We start from the raw sequence: 16,275 nt of genomic DNA, 5'->3' as shown, positions 1-16,275 counted from the left end.
TTTCTTTTTGTTGTTGTTGTTAAGCAGGGAGTTCTATTCCAGTGGTGTAGCACAGATGTTGTAACTCCAGTTCCTCTCTTGAAAGCTCAGTGCTGCCATAGGCATTCTCACTGGTTAGATTATAAACTAGTCTGGCCCTTTTCTTATGTACTAAACAAAAGACAAACTTTTTTGAGGGTATGGAAAAGACAGTTTCCTAGTAAATATATTTTAGCAGTAAGGTCTAAGCAATAGACCTTTTTTTTATTTTGGTATTGGTGATATTGGTGACCTTGGTATCATGTGCTTCCATAAAGTGCCTTAATATAAATGTTTAGTTCACATCATCATTCTCCACACTGCTGATGTAAAAAAAGAATTATTAAGGACCAAGAGAACCCCTAAGAGCAGCACAGAAAAATCAGCCACAAAATATATAATATCTATGTTGCTTTACTTGTTGCTGTGGGATTTTCGATTTCTTCAGAGCTATATTCTCTTGGGATACTCCCTCACGAGGAGTTTCCCTTTATCTTAGTTTTGTTTCAGGAAAGATTCTCTAAAGGCTTATTTGCTTCTTGTTTCTCATGTTTATCTATATATAATTAAAAGATTTGGTAATACTCCCCAGACTTTTTGCACAAATTCAACTCACTATCACATGCCTCAAGTTGGTTTTTAAAGCACAAAAGGGCCTCGAAATACACAGCTCTTTTATCTTTATATTTATTCTTACCCAATTAACTATAGATACGTAAATTATTTTTCTTAGTGACTTAATGACTTAACACGTGTATGCTGCATTGCAGCATTCTGTAATTCCCTATTACTACCTAGAAACTTTTAGAAGATGAAGGAAGAAGGAAAAGAGACAACACCTTAAATCTTCCATCTTGTTTTCTGCTCTCTGAACTAGTTTAAACTCTAAACTAACCTTTTCACCCAGTGACTTAAGAAAACTTTCTAATTTACACACTTCAACTTTTAGCTTTTCTATTTAACAGTTGTTTTCATTGTGTTATATGAAATTCAGTGTTTTCTTGGATGTCAGAGCTAGGTATCAGAGACAAGGGCACATACTCTGTGCTTCAGACTCTAACATCTACATATACAACCACAGAATATATAATAGATTATTTTAACAAGGATTTTAATTGTTTAGATGTGCGACGCAAGCGTAAGATCTAACTTACAGTCACAGGAATCTATTTCAAGGCCTTAAAGCAAACAACCAAACCAAATAAAAATATATAAAAGATAATTAAACAATTGTGAAAAACGCCTCCTCTCTAACTGTTCATACTGTCGGATTTATTGTGAACATATGTTTCTTCATACCCTGTCTAGAATTTTCTTATTGAAAATCAGTATTTTTGTCAATTTATAACCACATTCTGACTTTTGGAACATAAAAAAGTCAGATGACATGAAAATTAATTTCTTAACCTTTCCCCTTCCTGAATACATGCAAGCAGCTACAGGTCAGACTAGGGAAAAACATATTCAGCCTAGAAGAAAGGCCCATCTGGCTTTTGAGTATAGGCTCCTATCTGTAACTTACAGATAGAAGAAAAACAAATTAACAGAAAGAGTACAGTAATATAGGTTGTTTGTCGGGTAAGATTTCAAAGTAGGGTGCAAAGAGAAATGAATAACCACATAGTTGTATTTAGCTGAATTTTGAAAAGATTTTTTACTTCTCTGTTGGTACAAGTTATATTCTACCCATTCATCTTGATCCTTCTGTATCTACACTCCCATGAAAATATAATAAAAATCCCTCTGATGTAATCTTATTTGTGTGAAAATATGAAAAAGCCCCCTTTTCTGTGATCTTGTTTATATTTTAACAGGAATTCTGTACACATTTTAATATGTACAGTCCACTTGATAATGTACGAGTCGATGTTTGATGTTTTATTGGTTCTCAAAATGTTTGCAAATAATTTAATCCAAAATTTGGTGGGGCTATTTTTCTAATGAATTTTAGCAATGAAAAAATAGGATTAGATCAAAATACTATCCATAAAATAACTCACACATCAAGACATACATACATGTATTCAAAAAAAGAGCAACAATATTATCTAAAAGCCACTTACAAAAAAGAATTACTTTTTCCTTCTTCTACTGGCTTCTCTAGAGGTTCTAAGAAGAAAATTCCATTAGGATCATCATTTGCTTCAATAATAACTGTAGCAACTCCAGCATGAAAGATAACAGTATCTCCTAAAAAGAGGGTGATTAATTTTATCAGAAATGGAGGTAACTCTAAAATTGAATGTGTTTTCCTCTGACACCAACAGTTTTCATGCAAAGAAAGACACAAGCAGCAACAGAACAATCAGTGAAAACCAACATTTGAGATATTCCGTAACAGACAAACCAGAGTAAAAATATGCAAGTAGTATCTAAGGCAGAGATCAAGAATGCAAATTTGCAGAAAAAAATGTGACGTGACCAGAGATGATGCAATCCTGAGAAGAAAGGATTGTATGAGAGGCAGTACTTCATGTTTATCATCTGGTCAAGTCAGAAGAAAAAGACACGTATTCAGACATCCCAGAGCTCTCCTTTAGACCTACAACAGAAACATTGTGCTTAAACTAAATACAAGGGAACAACAATCTCTAAGAGATAAGTCAAACCCATATCACAGCCTATCTGAAAGGAAAAAAAATACAGTAAATCTGTGAAGTAAGGTGGAAATTAGTAGGATTTCTGTGTGTATATTAGCACAGTAGGGACATTTCAACACCTCTTTATGTTCAGAAAGGAACGTTATATTTCTGTTCCCAGCCCAGCTTCCACCCTTTTCAAAAGCAGTGGATTTCTTTTTATACCAAAGTGAACAATCTGCTTATGGTTTTAACTTCATATACCTCTATTTTTATTTTATTGAGGTACAAATGTCCAGCATAATTTTCAAAAGGGATGTAACAATAAAGGCCAATATATGCAACAGATATTAAAAAAGAAAAATAATTTTATTTTATTTTATTTTATTTTATTTTATTTTATTTTATTTTATTTTATTTTATTTTATTTCATTTTATTTTATTTTATTTTATTTTATTTTATTTTATTTTATTTTATTTTATTTTATTTTTTTTTCTTTCAGGAATTCATCTAGAAATATTCTGTATTTTGCCCATTCTGGCAGGAATGTGTGCCAGGAGGAAAGCCATGCTTTCAATAGAATGGTAAGATCCAAAGGATCTGCTGATCCTTTGTTCAGGATCAGCAGATCCTGAACAAAGTTAATAAAGTAGATCACTGAAGAGAAAACTCAAGAAGGGAAAAGTATGGCTTTGTCCAGTAATTTCCATGAAGCCAGTGTTCTGTAAGAGAGTTGTGTATCAGAGCGAATTCTAGCTGGCCTCAGAAAATACATGAACTACCTTAAACTCAGATAATTGAGAAAAATTACCTATTTCTTATATTTAACTTATATTTTCTTATTGATGAGTCAAAACACCATCTAATTTCGAGCATTTGGAAAGAGATTTTAACTCCAGTTATTTTTGCAAGACAGTTTCAGTTTTATATTTTCTTTTCTGTTTCAGATTAAACAATTCAAGATCAAGATCCAAACACGTTGTACAGAAATTCCATAGAAATGTTGATGCACACATTATTCATATAATGCCTGGCATTTCTACATTGCATTATGATAAGAACAAGCTAGTAAAAAAATAGAGGAAAAAAGAAAAAGAGTTATTAGACATACATTAATTCATTGTTTTTACCTGTTGAATTCAAAAGGAAGATATAAAATGATTCATCAGTTTCAGGGGTATCATCATCATTAACATACACAGATAAGGTCTGCTCTCTTTCTCCGACATCGAATAGAATGAAACTGTCCTTTTCACTGGGAACAAAGTCTCCCTCTTCAGCTGTAGCATCTCCATTAACAGTAATATACTGAACAGCAACAACTTCATCAGAGGATCCATTCCTTAGGATTGTAAAGTTTGCAACACTCCCTTCTGTAACGCTCACTATTAGAGGTTCTGAAAACACACAAGCAGTAAATTCAAGTTCAAACCTGAGCTTCTTGCATGAGGCCTACCTAATCCCCCACAAAAGGATCCTTCACTTCAAGGAAAGAGAAGGCACATCTAGTTAAGGAAGATAAATACTTGTAGGTGGAAGAGAATATTGTTGTCTTTAGACACCTAACCAATCCCAGAACCAGCAATAAGAATATTGACATAAAATGAGAGAAAATTCTTAAGTTTTAAAAATAAAACCAAAAACCTAATTCCATACAACAAAAACAAAAAAAGTACATTTTACATCGTTTATATCCTCCACTTGGATTAAGATTTTTCACTAATCTGCTCAGTCAATAAAATCTGCATATGCAGAATATGCATTCAAAATTTAAAACCAGCAAGATCTAACCTGCAAAATAAATGGGATCATCATTCCTTGTGATTTGTAAAAATGCTCTGGTTATATTGCCCAGTCTAGCTCCACCAGTGGCATTGAATAATCTGATTATGAATACCTCCATCTCTTCAGGTACCTGAATAACAAAATATTAAGAAATAAATTTATTGTATTCGAAATAATGAAGAAATGAAAATAAACAGCTGAGGAGGTTAACAAAACAGGGTTTCTGCATGTTGTTTTTTATTTATTGATTCATAAGTGTCTCAAGAGGGATGACAAAAGACAGTTCATAACTTAGACAAAAACAATCATCGTCAAAAAACTTTGTAAAAAATCCCCTCATCTTTACTGTTGTACAGATGATTCAAAAGTTATCTTGCAATTTTCTGATGCTGATGTAACTTGATGTACAGCTATATTTATTCATTTATCTATTCTTTTATTACTAATTATTCTCATTCTTTCTTACCTTACTTCAAATATATTAGCATTAACAATATAAAATTAGGATTCTTGCTATCAAAACAAATGATTTACTTATTAGAATTTAACCTCACTTGACTACTGACAGATTCTAGCTGTTTTGTTTATAGATATGCATAGTATTTTCATTTTTCTCTTAAAAAATTCTCAGTTTCTTAAAAAACAGAACTTCTTAAATGTCAGTGTTTTAGCACTCACTCCTTGTTCCACGTATTTACACAAAAACACTGTAAAAATGATTACCTCATCTGGTAGAGAGTAAATTGTGATATTTTTTGAAAACTCCAGATTATCAAAGAAAACAGTCCCTTGTTCTGGATAGATGTCATTGGTACATGCTGGGTCAACAATCCAGGACACACTCACATTACCATAGTTTCCTTGGCTTCTTACAAGTCTGTAAGAGGCTACAAAATGCAAACATGTACAGTCAGTGTGAGTCTCCGGAAAAACACAAGTCAAAATGAAAAAGGTCAGCAAAGCTGAAACAAAGAAAAAGGAAACAGTAAATAAATCCACTTCTTCCAAAACTAATTTGGTAGTGCCCTACACGAAAGACCCCGCACAATAATAGACCACTACAGCAGTTAAGTTAAGTTGTATCAATTCTCTTGATACAATAGAGATAGATAAACTGAAATCACACATGAAAATTTAGCTCATTCTTCTCTCACATAGCACCCAATGCCTCACACTGGCCAGGCAGAACTACTGTTGGCACAGTTAGATCAGTTAGCACAGAACCACCAGGCTGTACCTTGCACATAGATCAATTCTCTGTCCCTCCTGTCTGGTGTATTCTCTAGCTATATTTTAACTGGGTTGATCCCTATAGCTTTCAAGGCCCATCCTCCTCTGCATTAACCTCCACTGCTCATCATGCTGGTACTGTACCCCCTGGAAACTCATGAGTCAGGCATTGTCCTATGAAGGTGAAGCAGGGAAAAGAAGCCTTGCAGGAACAGACAGCAGAGAAAGCAGTAACTCTAATAAAAGAATTACCAGCATAGATGATTTCTCCTTTACTTTCCTTTATTGTTACTGATAGTTCATCAGGTAGAAACTGAATGACACCATGTGGATCATCATTCTTCAAAATGGTTATACTGACCCTTGTGGCATTCCCCAGCTTGCCTGACATTTCACTGTAGCCACTGAGCACAACAGCATATGCCTCATCCAGCTGGAAGAGGGAAACTCAGTCAGAATAAAAAGATTTATTCAGCAGAAAAAGAGGACAATATCAACAAAAGAAAAATAGACACATTTTCTATATGCACAATGGTTTTGTGCATCTTTTTAATCTGTAACAGTGGAAGTAAAGATTTTAAAACCACTGACATTAAGCTAACTTAAAAAAGAATTTGTCAGCTTGCATTATTAATCTAATGCGACTTTGTACTTCATATATTTCTTCAATAAACACTCACAGGAAATGCATCATGGAACACTACAACAAGTATTGCATCTTCACACATATACAGAAAATATTAGTGTAAAGGGAAGTAAAGTACTAGGGAAGTCCTAGGGAAGCACTGAGTTAAATTAGCAGATACTTACCAGAAAAGGAACAAAAATAAACTTATTGTTTATACAGCACTCAATTAAACAGTGGCACTTTATAGCACAGAATGTCATGGATGCCAAAAGATCAGATGGATGAGAAGTTTCAATTAAAAAAAAAAAAAAAAAATTAAAAAAAAATCCACTAAGGCCTACTAAAGCCAAAGATACCTTCTGGTTATCCAGGCATCCCAGGTTTGGAGATTGGGAATACATTCCATATAAAAGCATTGCATACCTGTTCTGGTCCCATATACTTTCCTGTATTTTAATAAGTAACAAACTGTTAAGCTGTGAACACAACTTGAAGAAAGAAAAATTTTCATTTTTACCTCTGGAATCCCATCCATCCTTGTCAAAAGAGTAATTATGATCTCTCTTTCCCCAGGCTTAAATTCCAGAATTCCTGTGCTTCCATAAAACTCATTATTGTCCCTTGGTTCCACAGTGTATCGCAGAAACTGCCTGACAAGGCTCCCTCTGCTGCGGACAATCTGCAGTTCGACAGAATCCCCTTCCTGTGAAAAGGAAAATCCAGCATTTTACTTGCACCCTGATAAGATTTACTTCTCCATAACAATTAAGAAAAGTTATTCAGATATCTACCTTGATACTATAGGGACCTCTGGAAGAGGGAGAAAATTCAAACACTCCTCCAGGATCATCATTTTCCAAAATAGTAATCTCACGAGTAGTAAACCCGTATTTCAGTATTTGATTTTCCACACTGACCCTGGGAAAGCAAAAATGGATTTTTTAGTGATGTTTCTTTTAGTAAGTAAATACACATCTATGTGAAGGAGATCAGAATTTGATTATTTTATGATTTATGAATTATTTATGAATAATTTTATGAATGAATTATGAAAACAATCACCTAAAAAGAATATAATAAATCAGGAAAGACACATCAGAGTGTTCCGTTAGTTTGCAAAAAACCCCAGCCTCTGTTTCTGAAGTACCTTTGTTGTCTGATAATTTTTTACAGTTTATAATTCTGGGGCTTTTTAGTCACACATGCACACAACACAAAGAAAAATGAATAGAATTGTATATTTAGTATTTATTTTTATTTGGGTCAAAACATAAGGAAAGATCCAAAATCACTTAAATAAAGAGAGCTTGCATCTCTTGCATTCATTTCCTCAGAAGTAAATTTTCAATTACACTGCTTTAGCTTCATTCCATTTAAAATTAAAGAAAAACTGCTACTGAAAGATGCATAAGGAATGCGCCTTCAGACTGATAGTTTTGATATAGCTTATTAAATGCTGGTTTATGAATTCAGATTCATCTTCCATGTTTTCTGGAAGAAAAGTTCAATGAACAAACAGGAAATATCTATTTTAAAGGGTAATATGTTATGTTTATTGCATATTAATAAAATATATTGCAGTAGACACAGTAACTTGTATTAACATAAATTAAATATATGTCATTCATAAAAAAAATAATTGTTCATTTTGACTACAGAAACCTCTACAGTTCTAGTCAGCACAGGCATTTAGGTGGGACAAATTGTATTTCTGGCAGTTTTAGATAATGGATACATTATTGCAATCAAGTGCAGGTATCAAACACGGAACCATGCATTAATAACTTTCATCATTCACAAATCCTAAATATGCCTTCAAGCCAGAAACCCATGCTATCAAATTAAAAACCAAAGGGCAAGCAAGCATTGTCTGAAGAGATGCAGAAAACACGATTCTTGAGATGAAAAGAAGTTATTGACAGATTTTGTTCAAACTAATCACTCGTAAAACAAAGCATTAATTCACTGAAGACAAACCACAGTTCGCTGCACTTACCCAAAGTACACGACAAACCTTTCTGTCTCTACCCTGTTAACAGAGAAAGAAAGAAGGAAAGAAAAGAGAATAGAGGGAAAGAAAAGGGGTGGGGGAAGGAATGAAAGTGCCACTTCCTGGAACTTCAATAGTACCAGTCTTAGACAATAATAACAACAAAAGCATCACAAAGTTTTCTTTTCCCTTTCCAAACACATCATGTTCCTTTTATGGGAACCTTTTTCCCTGGCATTTTCCTGTTGACAAATGCTAGCAAGTGGGCAGTCCCTACTGGTGAGAAATGACCCCATGACCAATTCAGGATGTCAAGGCCCATTCATGGCATAACCTACCCAACCCTCCTCCAGGAGTTCTATCACTGTCAAACTCTGTGTCTGCTCACAACTGCACCAGCAGCCAAGATTTATAACTTCACCCCCCAAAAAATACATTCAGCATGCCTCCATTATGTGTTATTTCATCACTCTGACATAGTAATGATAAAAATAGACAAGTACATTGGGAGTTGTAACACATACATATCAAAAACTATTTTAGAACAAAATAATATCAAACTTTATTTTTGACAATTTTTCAGTTAATCAGATTACTGGAGTAAAATACCAACAAGAAAAAAAAGAAAAGAAAACCACCACTACCCCCCCCAAAAAAAAAAAAAAAGGAAAAAAAATAGAAATAGAAATATAAGCACATATGACAAAACTATCACATCAAGTCAGATGAAAGGATATAATTCTGCAATAACAAGTATATGTCATTAAGTATGTATAGATTATTTTCTTAATCTAAAATAAATAAATCTTTAATATAAAACCTGGATCTACCATTAAAAGTGTATAAATAGATAAACAAAATTAGAATTCAAAAAGAATTCAGATTCAGAACTCAATAGACGTAAGAGTTGACTCAAAAGATTGAAGTAATAAAGCAAATACACTTGCAGCTCTATTCTTTCAAATAGGAGATCTGATTTAATAGAAATTTCTTAGTTTTTTCAAATGAGGCTTGATATTTTAAATACTATATATAAAGACATTTTCCTCTCCATCAGAATTGTATGAAAGTTTTCCAAAATCATCAAGCATTAATACCAATACCAATACTAATTAAAAAAGTCAAGGTGAAAATTCCAGAGCTAAAATTTATGCTTTTTATTATATTGCTCTTAATTGTAAAATTTAATTGTATCACAAAACTGTTGGCAATTTATTTCACAGCAGAGAATACAAATGAACCATTATATCAAGTGTGTTTTTGGTATGTATGAAAAGCTTAAGTGGTTAAGACAAAATCATCAAAAAGTGAAAGGGCATGCCAGACATAGCACCTCTTTCATCTTCATCAAATCAGACTGCATGAGTCCAAAGAGAGCTCAGACAAAAAAGGGCCTGTTAACTGAGGAGTCATGCTAGAATCTAGTATCATGTAATGCACAATGGAGGCTCTAACAAAATCCAAGGGGTTGCAGAAATTAAACAATCCCAGGGTACCATGAGGAGGTACTTTGAGCATCTCCAGGTATACTTTGAAAGGACTGAGAAGACTGGTGATAAACTACCATTTAACAGACACAGTTTAAATCAGACCAGAATCAAGAGAACTTCGAAGTTAGAAAGCAACTAGTCAGATTCAGCCCATTCACTGCTAAAAACACCATTATCTTGGATTTTTCTCCAGCCAAGTTCTCAAAACTAGGGTCATTTGACTGACTGACTGATGGATCTGACCCTGCTTTCCCTGCATAACTGGCCTGTTGCTATCAGTGCTCTGACATACTACATGTTGGTTAGTATTCCAAAACAGCAGACTGTGGTTGGGCACTGGAACAGGCTCCCCAGAGTAGCAGTCACAACACGAAGTCTTACAGAGTTCAAGAAGTTTTTGGACAACACCCTCAGGCCCACAGTGTGATTCTTGGGGCATCCTATGCAGGCCCAGGAGTTGGATTTGATGATTCTGATGGGTTCCTTCCAATTTTGCTTATTCTGTGACTCCATGAAAATGCAGCTTATGCAAAACAGAATAAAAGCCACGAGGCACAGACTTCCAACTCAGATTTGCCATTACATGAGCAATGAACACAACAAGATCCTTCATATCTACATTCTGAGGTATACATACACAAGTTTTCATATCAATCCTGGACCAAGATCCATCAAGTGACTTCCTGACTCATCCCTGGATTTTTCTTCTTGCTGTGTACTTGCCTGGCAATCACTGAGCTTTGCCTGATGCTGGTAACCATCATCCAAACTTGATGTGTGTTCCTGGCTTAGCCTGCCCCACCACCTTATGGTCTTATGATGTTGCCTTATGCCCTGGACTGAAGGCTGCCCCCACTTCCCAAATGACAAATCACATCTGAAAAGGCTAGTCATCACAGAAGTCTGCTCTTCAAAAATACCTTAATTATTACTTTACAAGAACTACAGATTAATCCGGACAACTAAGAGAAGCTTCGAAATGTTTCCTCACTTTTTTTAAATGCATAGTCCTAAATAATGACAGATTTAAAGTTTAAAATAACATGACAATTATGAAATAAATACTTTGAAAATAAAATAATAATTAAGAGATGTGTTTAAATTTGATAACTTTGAACCAAGAATTGGAAGTTTCTGAAGAAAGTGAATATTTTGAAGTCCACAAGAAACTGATTTGCAGCTGTGAATTTTTATTAATGTTACTCTGAAAAACACACTCTTCTAGAATCTTTCTCTTCTTTCAGGTATCTCAGAAAAGGTGTATTCAAACTACTTGTGGAAAGTTAGTCAATTTGCTTCCTCAATTTGTGTTCACTATTTCATTTTCTATAGGATTATCTACTCATTTAATTAGTGACCTAGCTTTACAGAATAGTATTCGAGGAGGATTTGCCACATTACAAATTCCACAGTGTTTCTCATTAGAGGTAACACCTTATCTCCAGGTTTAATCCACAATTTGTTTGATTTTGGAGGCTACTTCAACTTCATTCATAGCAGAAGATATACAGTGTTACTACTTTGAAAAGCAATGAAAGCTAGTAGTAGGTGTCTAGTAACACTCATACAAACATTCTATTACCAGTTTAAAATAACTTGTTCTATATCAAAACAAGATCTGACCAAAGCTGTGAAGCAAAATCCAACATTTTACAATGAACTACATAATTCTTATAGCATCACATATATTTCTTCATTAAAAAATTACGTAAGGAAAAGAAATATAGTTTTGAAATAGGCACTAACAACAGGAAATCCCCAAGTTAGAAAAATATTTCAAACTCTATTAAACAGCTTTACTTATGCCCTGAATTAAGGCACATAGACAGTATGCAGTGCTTTAAATGTCTCTACCATGATTTGCAAACTTTTTTATCATGAAGTAGTCTCTTAAACACAAAAATTTAGAAAATAATTTTTTAAAAAGTGTAAATGCAAGTCATAGGTTTGCAGCACTCGAATGCTGTGTTCAGTTTTGAGCCCTGCAATTCAGCAACCATGAATTTGTATTATTGTTACTCTTAAAAACATGCTTCTCTAAAAAACTTTTCTATCAGGTATCCCAAAAAGTGTTCTCTTCCACTGGGCCACTTTCCAGCCATTCTTCTGCAGCCTGTGGCTCTGCATGGGGTTGCTGTTGCCTAAGTTAAGACTTGGTCTTGTTGAATCTCAAATCCTTGGTGTCAGCCAACCAAGCCAGCCTGTCCAGGTCCCTCTGAAGAGCCCTCCTACCCTCCAGCAGACCAACAATCCCATATAACTTGGCGTCATTCAAAAATTTACTAAAGGTCAATCCCCTCATCCAGATCTTCAATAAAGATATTAAACAGGACAGGGCCCAACACTGATCTCTGGTAGACCCCACTGGTGACTGCCCCACAGCTGGATGCAGCCCAACTCACCACCATTCTCTGGGCCCAGCATCCAGCCAGATCCTAACCCAGCACAGAGTGCTCCTGTCCAAGCCATGGGCTGCAGCTTCTCCAGGAGTGTGCTGTGGGACAGAGTGACTTTGCTGAAGTCCAGATTGACAACATCCACAGCCTTCCCCCGATCCCTCAGGCATGTCACCTGATTGCAAAAGCAGCAGATTGATCAGGCAGGACCTGCCCCTCCTACGCCCATGGCATCGTATGACCCCACTCAAGATGATCTGTTTCATAAGCTTGTCAGGCACCAAGATCAGGCTGACTGGCTGTAGCTCCCCAGATCCTCCTTCCAGCCATTCTTGTGAATGAGCATCACACTGGCTAAACCCCCTTTTGTCTGTGACCTCCCCAGATAGCCACGACTGATGATAAATGATGGAGAGCAGCTTAGAGAGCTCTTACAACAACTCCCTCATTACCCTAGCATGGATCAGTCCCATAGACTTGTGACCACCTAAATAGCTCTGCCAATGAGTAAATACTTCCCCCTGGATTTCAGGGGGTCTATTCTGCTCTTCTACCTTGCCTACCAGCTCAGGGGATGAGCTGCCATGAGAATAATTGGTCTTACTGTCACTGAAGACTAAGGCAAAGAAGGTGCTAAGTTCCTCAGCCTGAAATCAGTGATTTCACATCAGAGAAATCACTGGAACTGTAAAATTTTCCACATTACATTGCATCAGTTTTGCTTCATTGAACATTGAACATATGTTATATAAATAAATTAGATACATACATATGTACATAGATCTGTTCTGGCATCTTAATTTATGGGAGTCATGACCAAAAGATTCTGAGCATAAACTATTTAAACACTCAGCTGTTCCTGGATTTTAATTTTCCCAAAATAAAAATAAATTCATTTGGGTATTGCTGTTTCCAGAACCTAAAGTCCAGAGGTTTCACTCTCAGCTCCATTCACTTAAGAAAACAAACACAATCCATGTGCCATGAGGGTGCTGGCCCTTCAGTTGTGCCAATTTCCAAATTTATGGCTGTTTATCTGCACTGCGGGCATGATGAATTCCAATAGCAGAATTTCTTGATCTAAACTTAAAAACAACAATCAGATCTCACTACAGACTTCTAGCTTTATTTATGTTTTGTTTCAGTTCAGGACTACTAAGATAAGGGCAGGCATCTGAAAAGGCAGGCATTCTGAAACTGAAGCTGGTCCTAAAGAAAGAAAATAGGAAGAAACTTCAGTAGGTACAGGATTATCTCGCTTCTTTATGGCTCATCTGTCTTCCAGGTATTATATTATTATATATATATATATATATATATATATATATATATATATATATATATATATATATATATATATATATATATATATATAAATATTATATATGCTTCATATTATATATTCTTCATACTTTGGCCTCCATTTTGTGGACAGCATTCGAATTTTTAATACCCAGGGCCTATAGTTGGTGGCCATAGAGCAAGGAAACAAAACATCATTTTTTGTTGTAGTTGATAGCCTGAAATGTGTCTTTTCCTATCTTTTATTTGTGATTCTCCCCTCACCCCCAGCTTGTCTTTCTCCTAATTGTTTACCTGGCGTCAAGTTACCATGGTTACTGAAGTTTCTCTCCTCAGCCCCACGGCGAGAGGCCGGATAGAGTAAAGAGAGGACCCCGCTGGCATTTCCAGCTGCTTGAAGTTTCTTTAGCCCAGGAAAGCACGGGGTTGAGAGAAGAGAACCCTTCTTTCCAACACGGAAGTTTGTAACTCTGTTTTTCCTGTCCCAGAATGCCTCTGAGCTATGGAAGCTGTGAGGGCATGCTTACCTTGCCTTTCTTTCCCCCTGTGCTGCCAGGAAACCAGGCCCCCCCTCTCTCCTCCTCTGCCCCTCTGTGGGCATTTGAAGAAGTTGGTGTCTGTTATTTCTTATCTTGGTGTGTGTAACCTTGATTTGTAGAAAGTTTGTAAGATGTACTAACTGAGAAAAATAATTGGTTATTTCTCTGATGTTCCCTCCCTCCAAGAAACCCTGTTAAAAGAGACCCCCCAGACCCCAAATCCTTTGTCTCTCGTACTTTGGATTCCCCTTCACAGAAATAAACTGTGGAATGCAAACCAGAGAGAGAGTCCCCCCCTGATTTCTTTACTCGCTCTATAGACTTGAATTCTTGAAGAAAATCAGTGAATCTCACAAACATAAGCTGGCTCAAAACTCCAGTGAAGAGAAACCTCATCACTGAGCTAGCCGGGTCACACTCCAGAAGATCGAGTCAATTTTTAATGGCTTGGAAGGTTTCTTTTGTAATTATGGGTACAATCAAAGCTCATTTAAAACATAAACTGCCTTAACAACGTCACTGAGTTGTAAATAATACATCCTTGTTGGAACTAATTATCGTATTATTTTGCACATGCTATTACTAAATGCAATAAATAGAATGCTTATGAACATATGTCTATGTCTACAGTTTCATTAAAGTCCGTACATGCTCTATTTTTCTACTGACTTATGCTACAGTTTATCAAACAGTGCAAGCACATCCACAGCACAGTGCATCTTTGTTTTCATGGTAATTCACTACTGCTGTGAGGTGCTGGCTGGCAGTCTTGGAAACTGAAATCTTCTGTTCATCTAGAAAATACAAACTATGTAGGAGGCAATACCAAAAGCTTATACGCATCACCCTGCCAGTATCATTCACCCCTGCTTTGAAGAGTCACCTCCAGTACTGAAAGGATGATCTTTGCAGATATTTCATTCTTGGCTTCTGCTCACGTTAAAGTTGCCAAATTTCACTCGTAGCCTTGAGAGACACTATCGAGGTCTAGAGAAAGTTCAGATTTTATCTACTCCTTATTTTTTTCCTTTTTCTGGCCAGACTATCTTCTCCTTACTTCACTGTCTGACCTTGCCAAGTGTGGGAAAGCTGCTTACTGCTGGCAAAATTTTTACTAGCCACTTCATGATCAAGAGAACTTGTTACTCCCACCATACATAGAAAAAGAAGAACAGTGGATGCATTTGTTCAGCTGCCAACTCAGTCCCCTTTTAGACATAATTTTCAAGGCATGGGGTCACTAATAAGAGTAAGTGGTAGAAAGCCGTAGTTACACACACTGCAGAGATGTCCAATATTAAAAAAGTTAAATACTTTATGCTGCCAACTTCCTCTCTGTACTCCTATCCTTCCACTTCAGCATTTTTGCCACTTTACACAAGTTCTTCACAACTTCAATCATTATTTCTAATCCTAGTTTCTTTGTGCCACAGACACAAACAAACTTACAGGCAAATCAGTTTCATCCACAGGAACTAAAACAGAGAACTGCCTGCAATAGTCTCTACTTGTTTTTGTCTTGGAGGACCTTCTTTTCAATACAGTGACAACCCAAAATAGAATGAAACAATTAATTGTGCACTAGATGCATCCACCAGCCACCTTCTACAGAAATAGACCAGTCCTGCACTAGAACAGCATCCTTCCTGTGTGATATAACAATGCTCAAAAAACAGCATCAACAAGCTTGAGGAGTTACTTTCTGGTTTGCAAGTATGTAATCCACATGCGTCCCTGGTATTAGAAGTTCCCATGAGCTAGTCTGCCCTTCCTATATACAACAAGGATAAGGTAAGGACTGTGTAAGTAGTAGATGTTCAATGCAGACATTGCAGCTGACAGACATATCCTAGCACGTTTCCAGAAAAATAAATGAGAAAAATATACCTTAGATTATTAGGAGGTATTAGCAGAAGTGATAGTATTCCTAAACTACATATACATCTAAATTTTTGGAAGCAGGAGTAAAGAAATAGCCAAGATTCTCCTGGCTTTTAGGAGAATCTCCAAGATTCTCCTAAAAGGCTGCTGGATATGAAATAATTCAAGTATTCTGAGTAGTGCTCACATACAGATAATATCTCCTGAGGCCTCTCACAGCCTTAATTATCCTGCAATCCTGATGTCACATGGAAGGGAGACCACAACAGTGCCTCAGAAACACCTTTGTAGGTGAGGTACGGGGTAATGTGACATCCTGCCTATAAACCTCTTCTGAGAAAAACACAGTTATGTATTACTTGAGTTAATCTTTATTACAGCTCTCCCCATTATCTCACTAAACATTATTTTTCTTAAAACAAAAGTGTTATAATCA

At 35.9% G+C, this 16,275-nt stretch overlaps 1 protein-coding gene across 1 annotated transcript in view; it reads right to left on the bottom strand.

The window, feature by feature from the left end:
• ADGRV1 (adhesion G protein-coupled receptor V1) overlaps positions 1-16,275 on the bottom strand; it is a 269,547-nt gene that overhangs the window by 214,114 nt on the left and 39,158 nt on the right. Inside the window, exons 16-23 of the mRNA XM_086866622.1 lie at positions 8,238-8,270; positions 7,033-7,159; positions 6,759-6,944; positions 5,866-6,046; positions 5,107-5,270; positions 4,390-4,513; positions 3,729-3,995; positions 2,082-2,208 (exon numbers count right to left, since the gene is read on the bottom strand). Of these exons, the coding sequence (XP_086722748.1) occupies positions 2,082-2,208; positions 3,729-3,995; positions 4,390-4,513; positions 5,107-5,270; positions 5,866-6,046; positions 6,759-6,944; positions 7,033-7,159; positions 8,238-8,270 (1,209 nt within the window). The remainder of the gene's footprint in view (positions 1-2,081; positions 2,209-3,728; positions 3,996-4,389; positions 4,514-5,106; positions 5,271-5,865; positions 6,047-6,758; positions 6,945-7,032; positions 7,160-8,237; positions 8,271-16,275) is intronic.

This window comes from Cyanistes caeruleus, chromosome Z (assembly GCF_971803275.1).
Source record: "Cyanistes caeruleus chromosome Z, bCyaCae1.hap1.1, whole genome shotgun sequence".
Taxonomy (NCBI): domain Eukaryota; kingdom Metazoa; phylum Chordata; class Aves; order Passeriformes; family Paridae; genus Cyanistes; species Cyanistes caeruleus.
The sequence above is the reverse complement of the archived record's forward strand: the minus strand, read 5'-3'. Positions and strand labels throughout refer to the sequence as shown.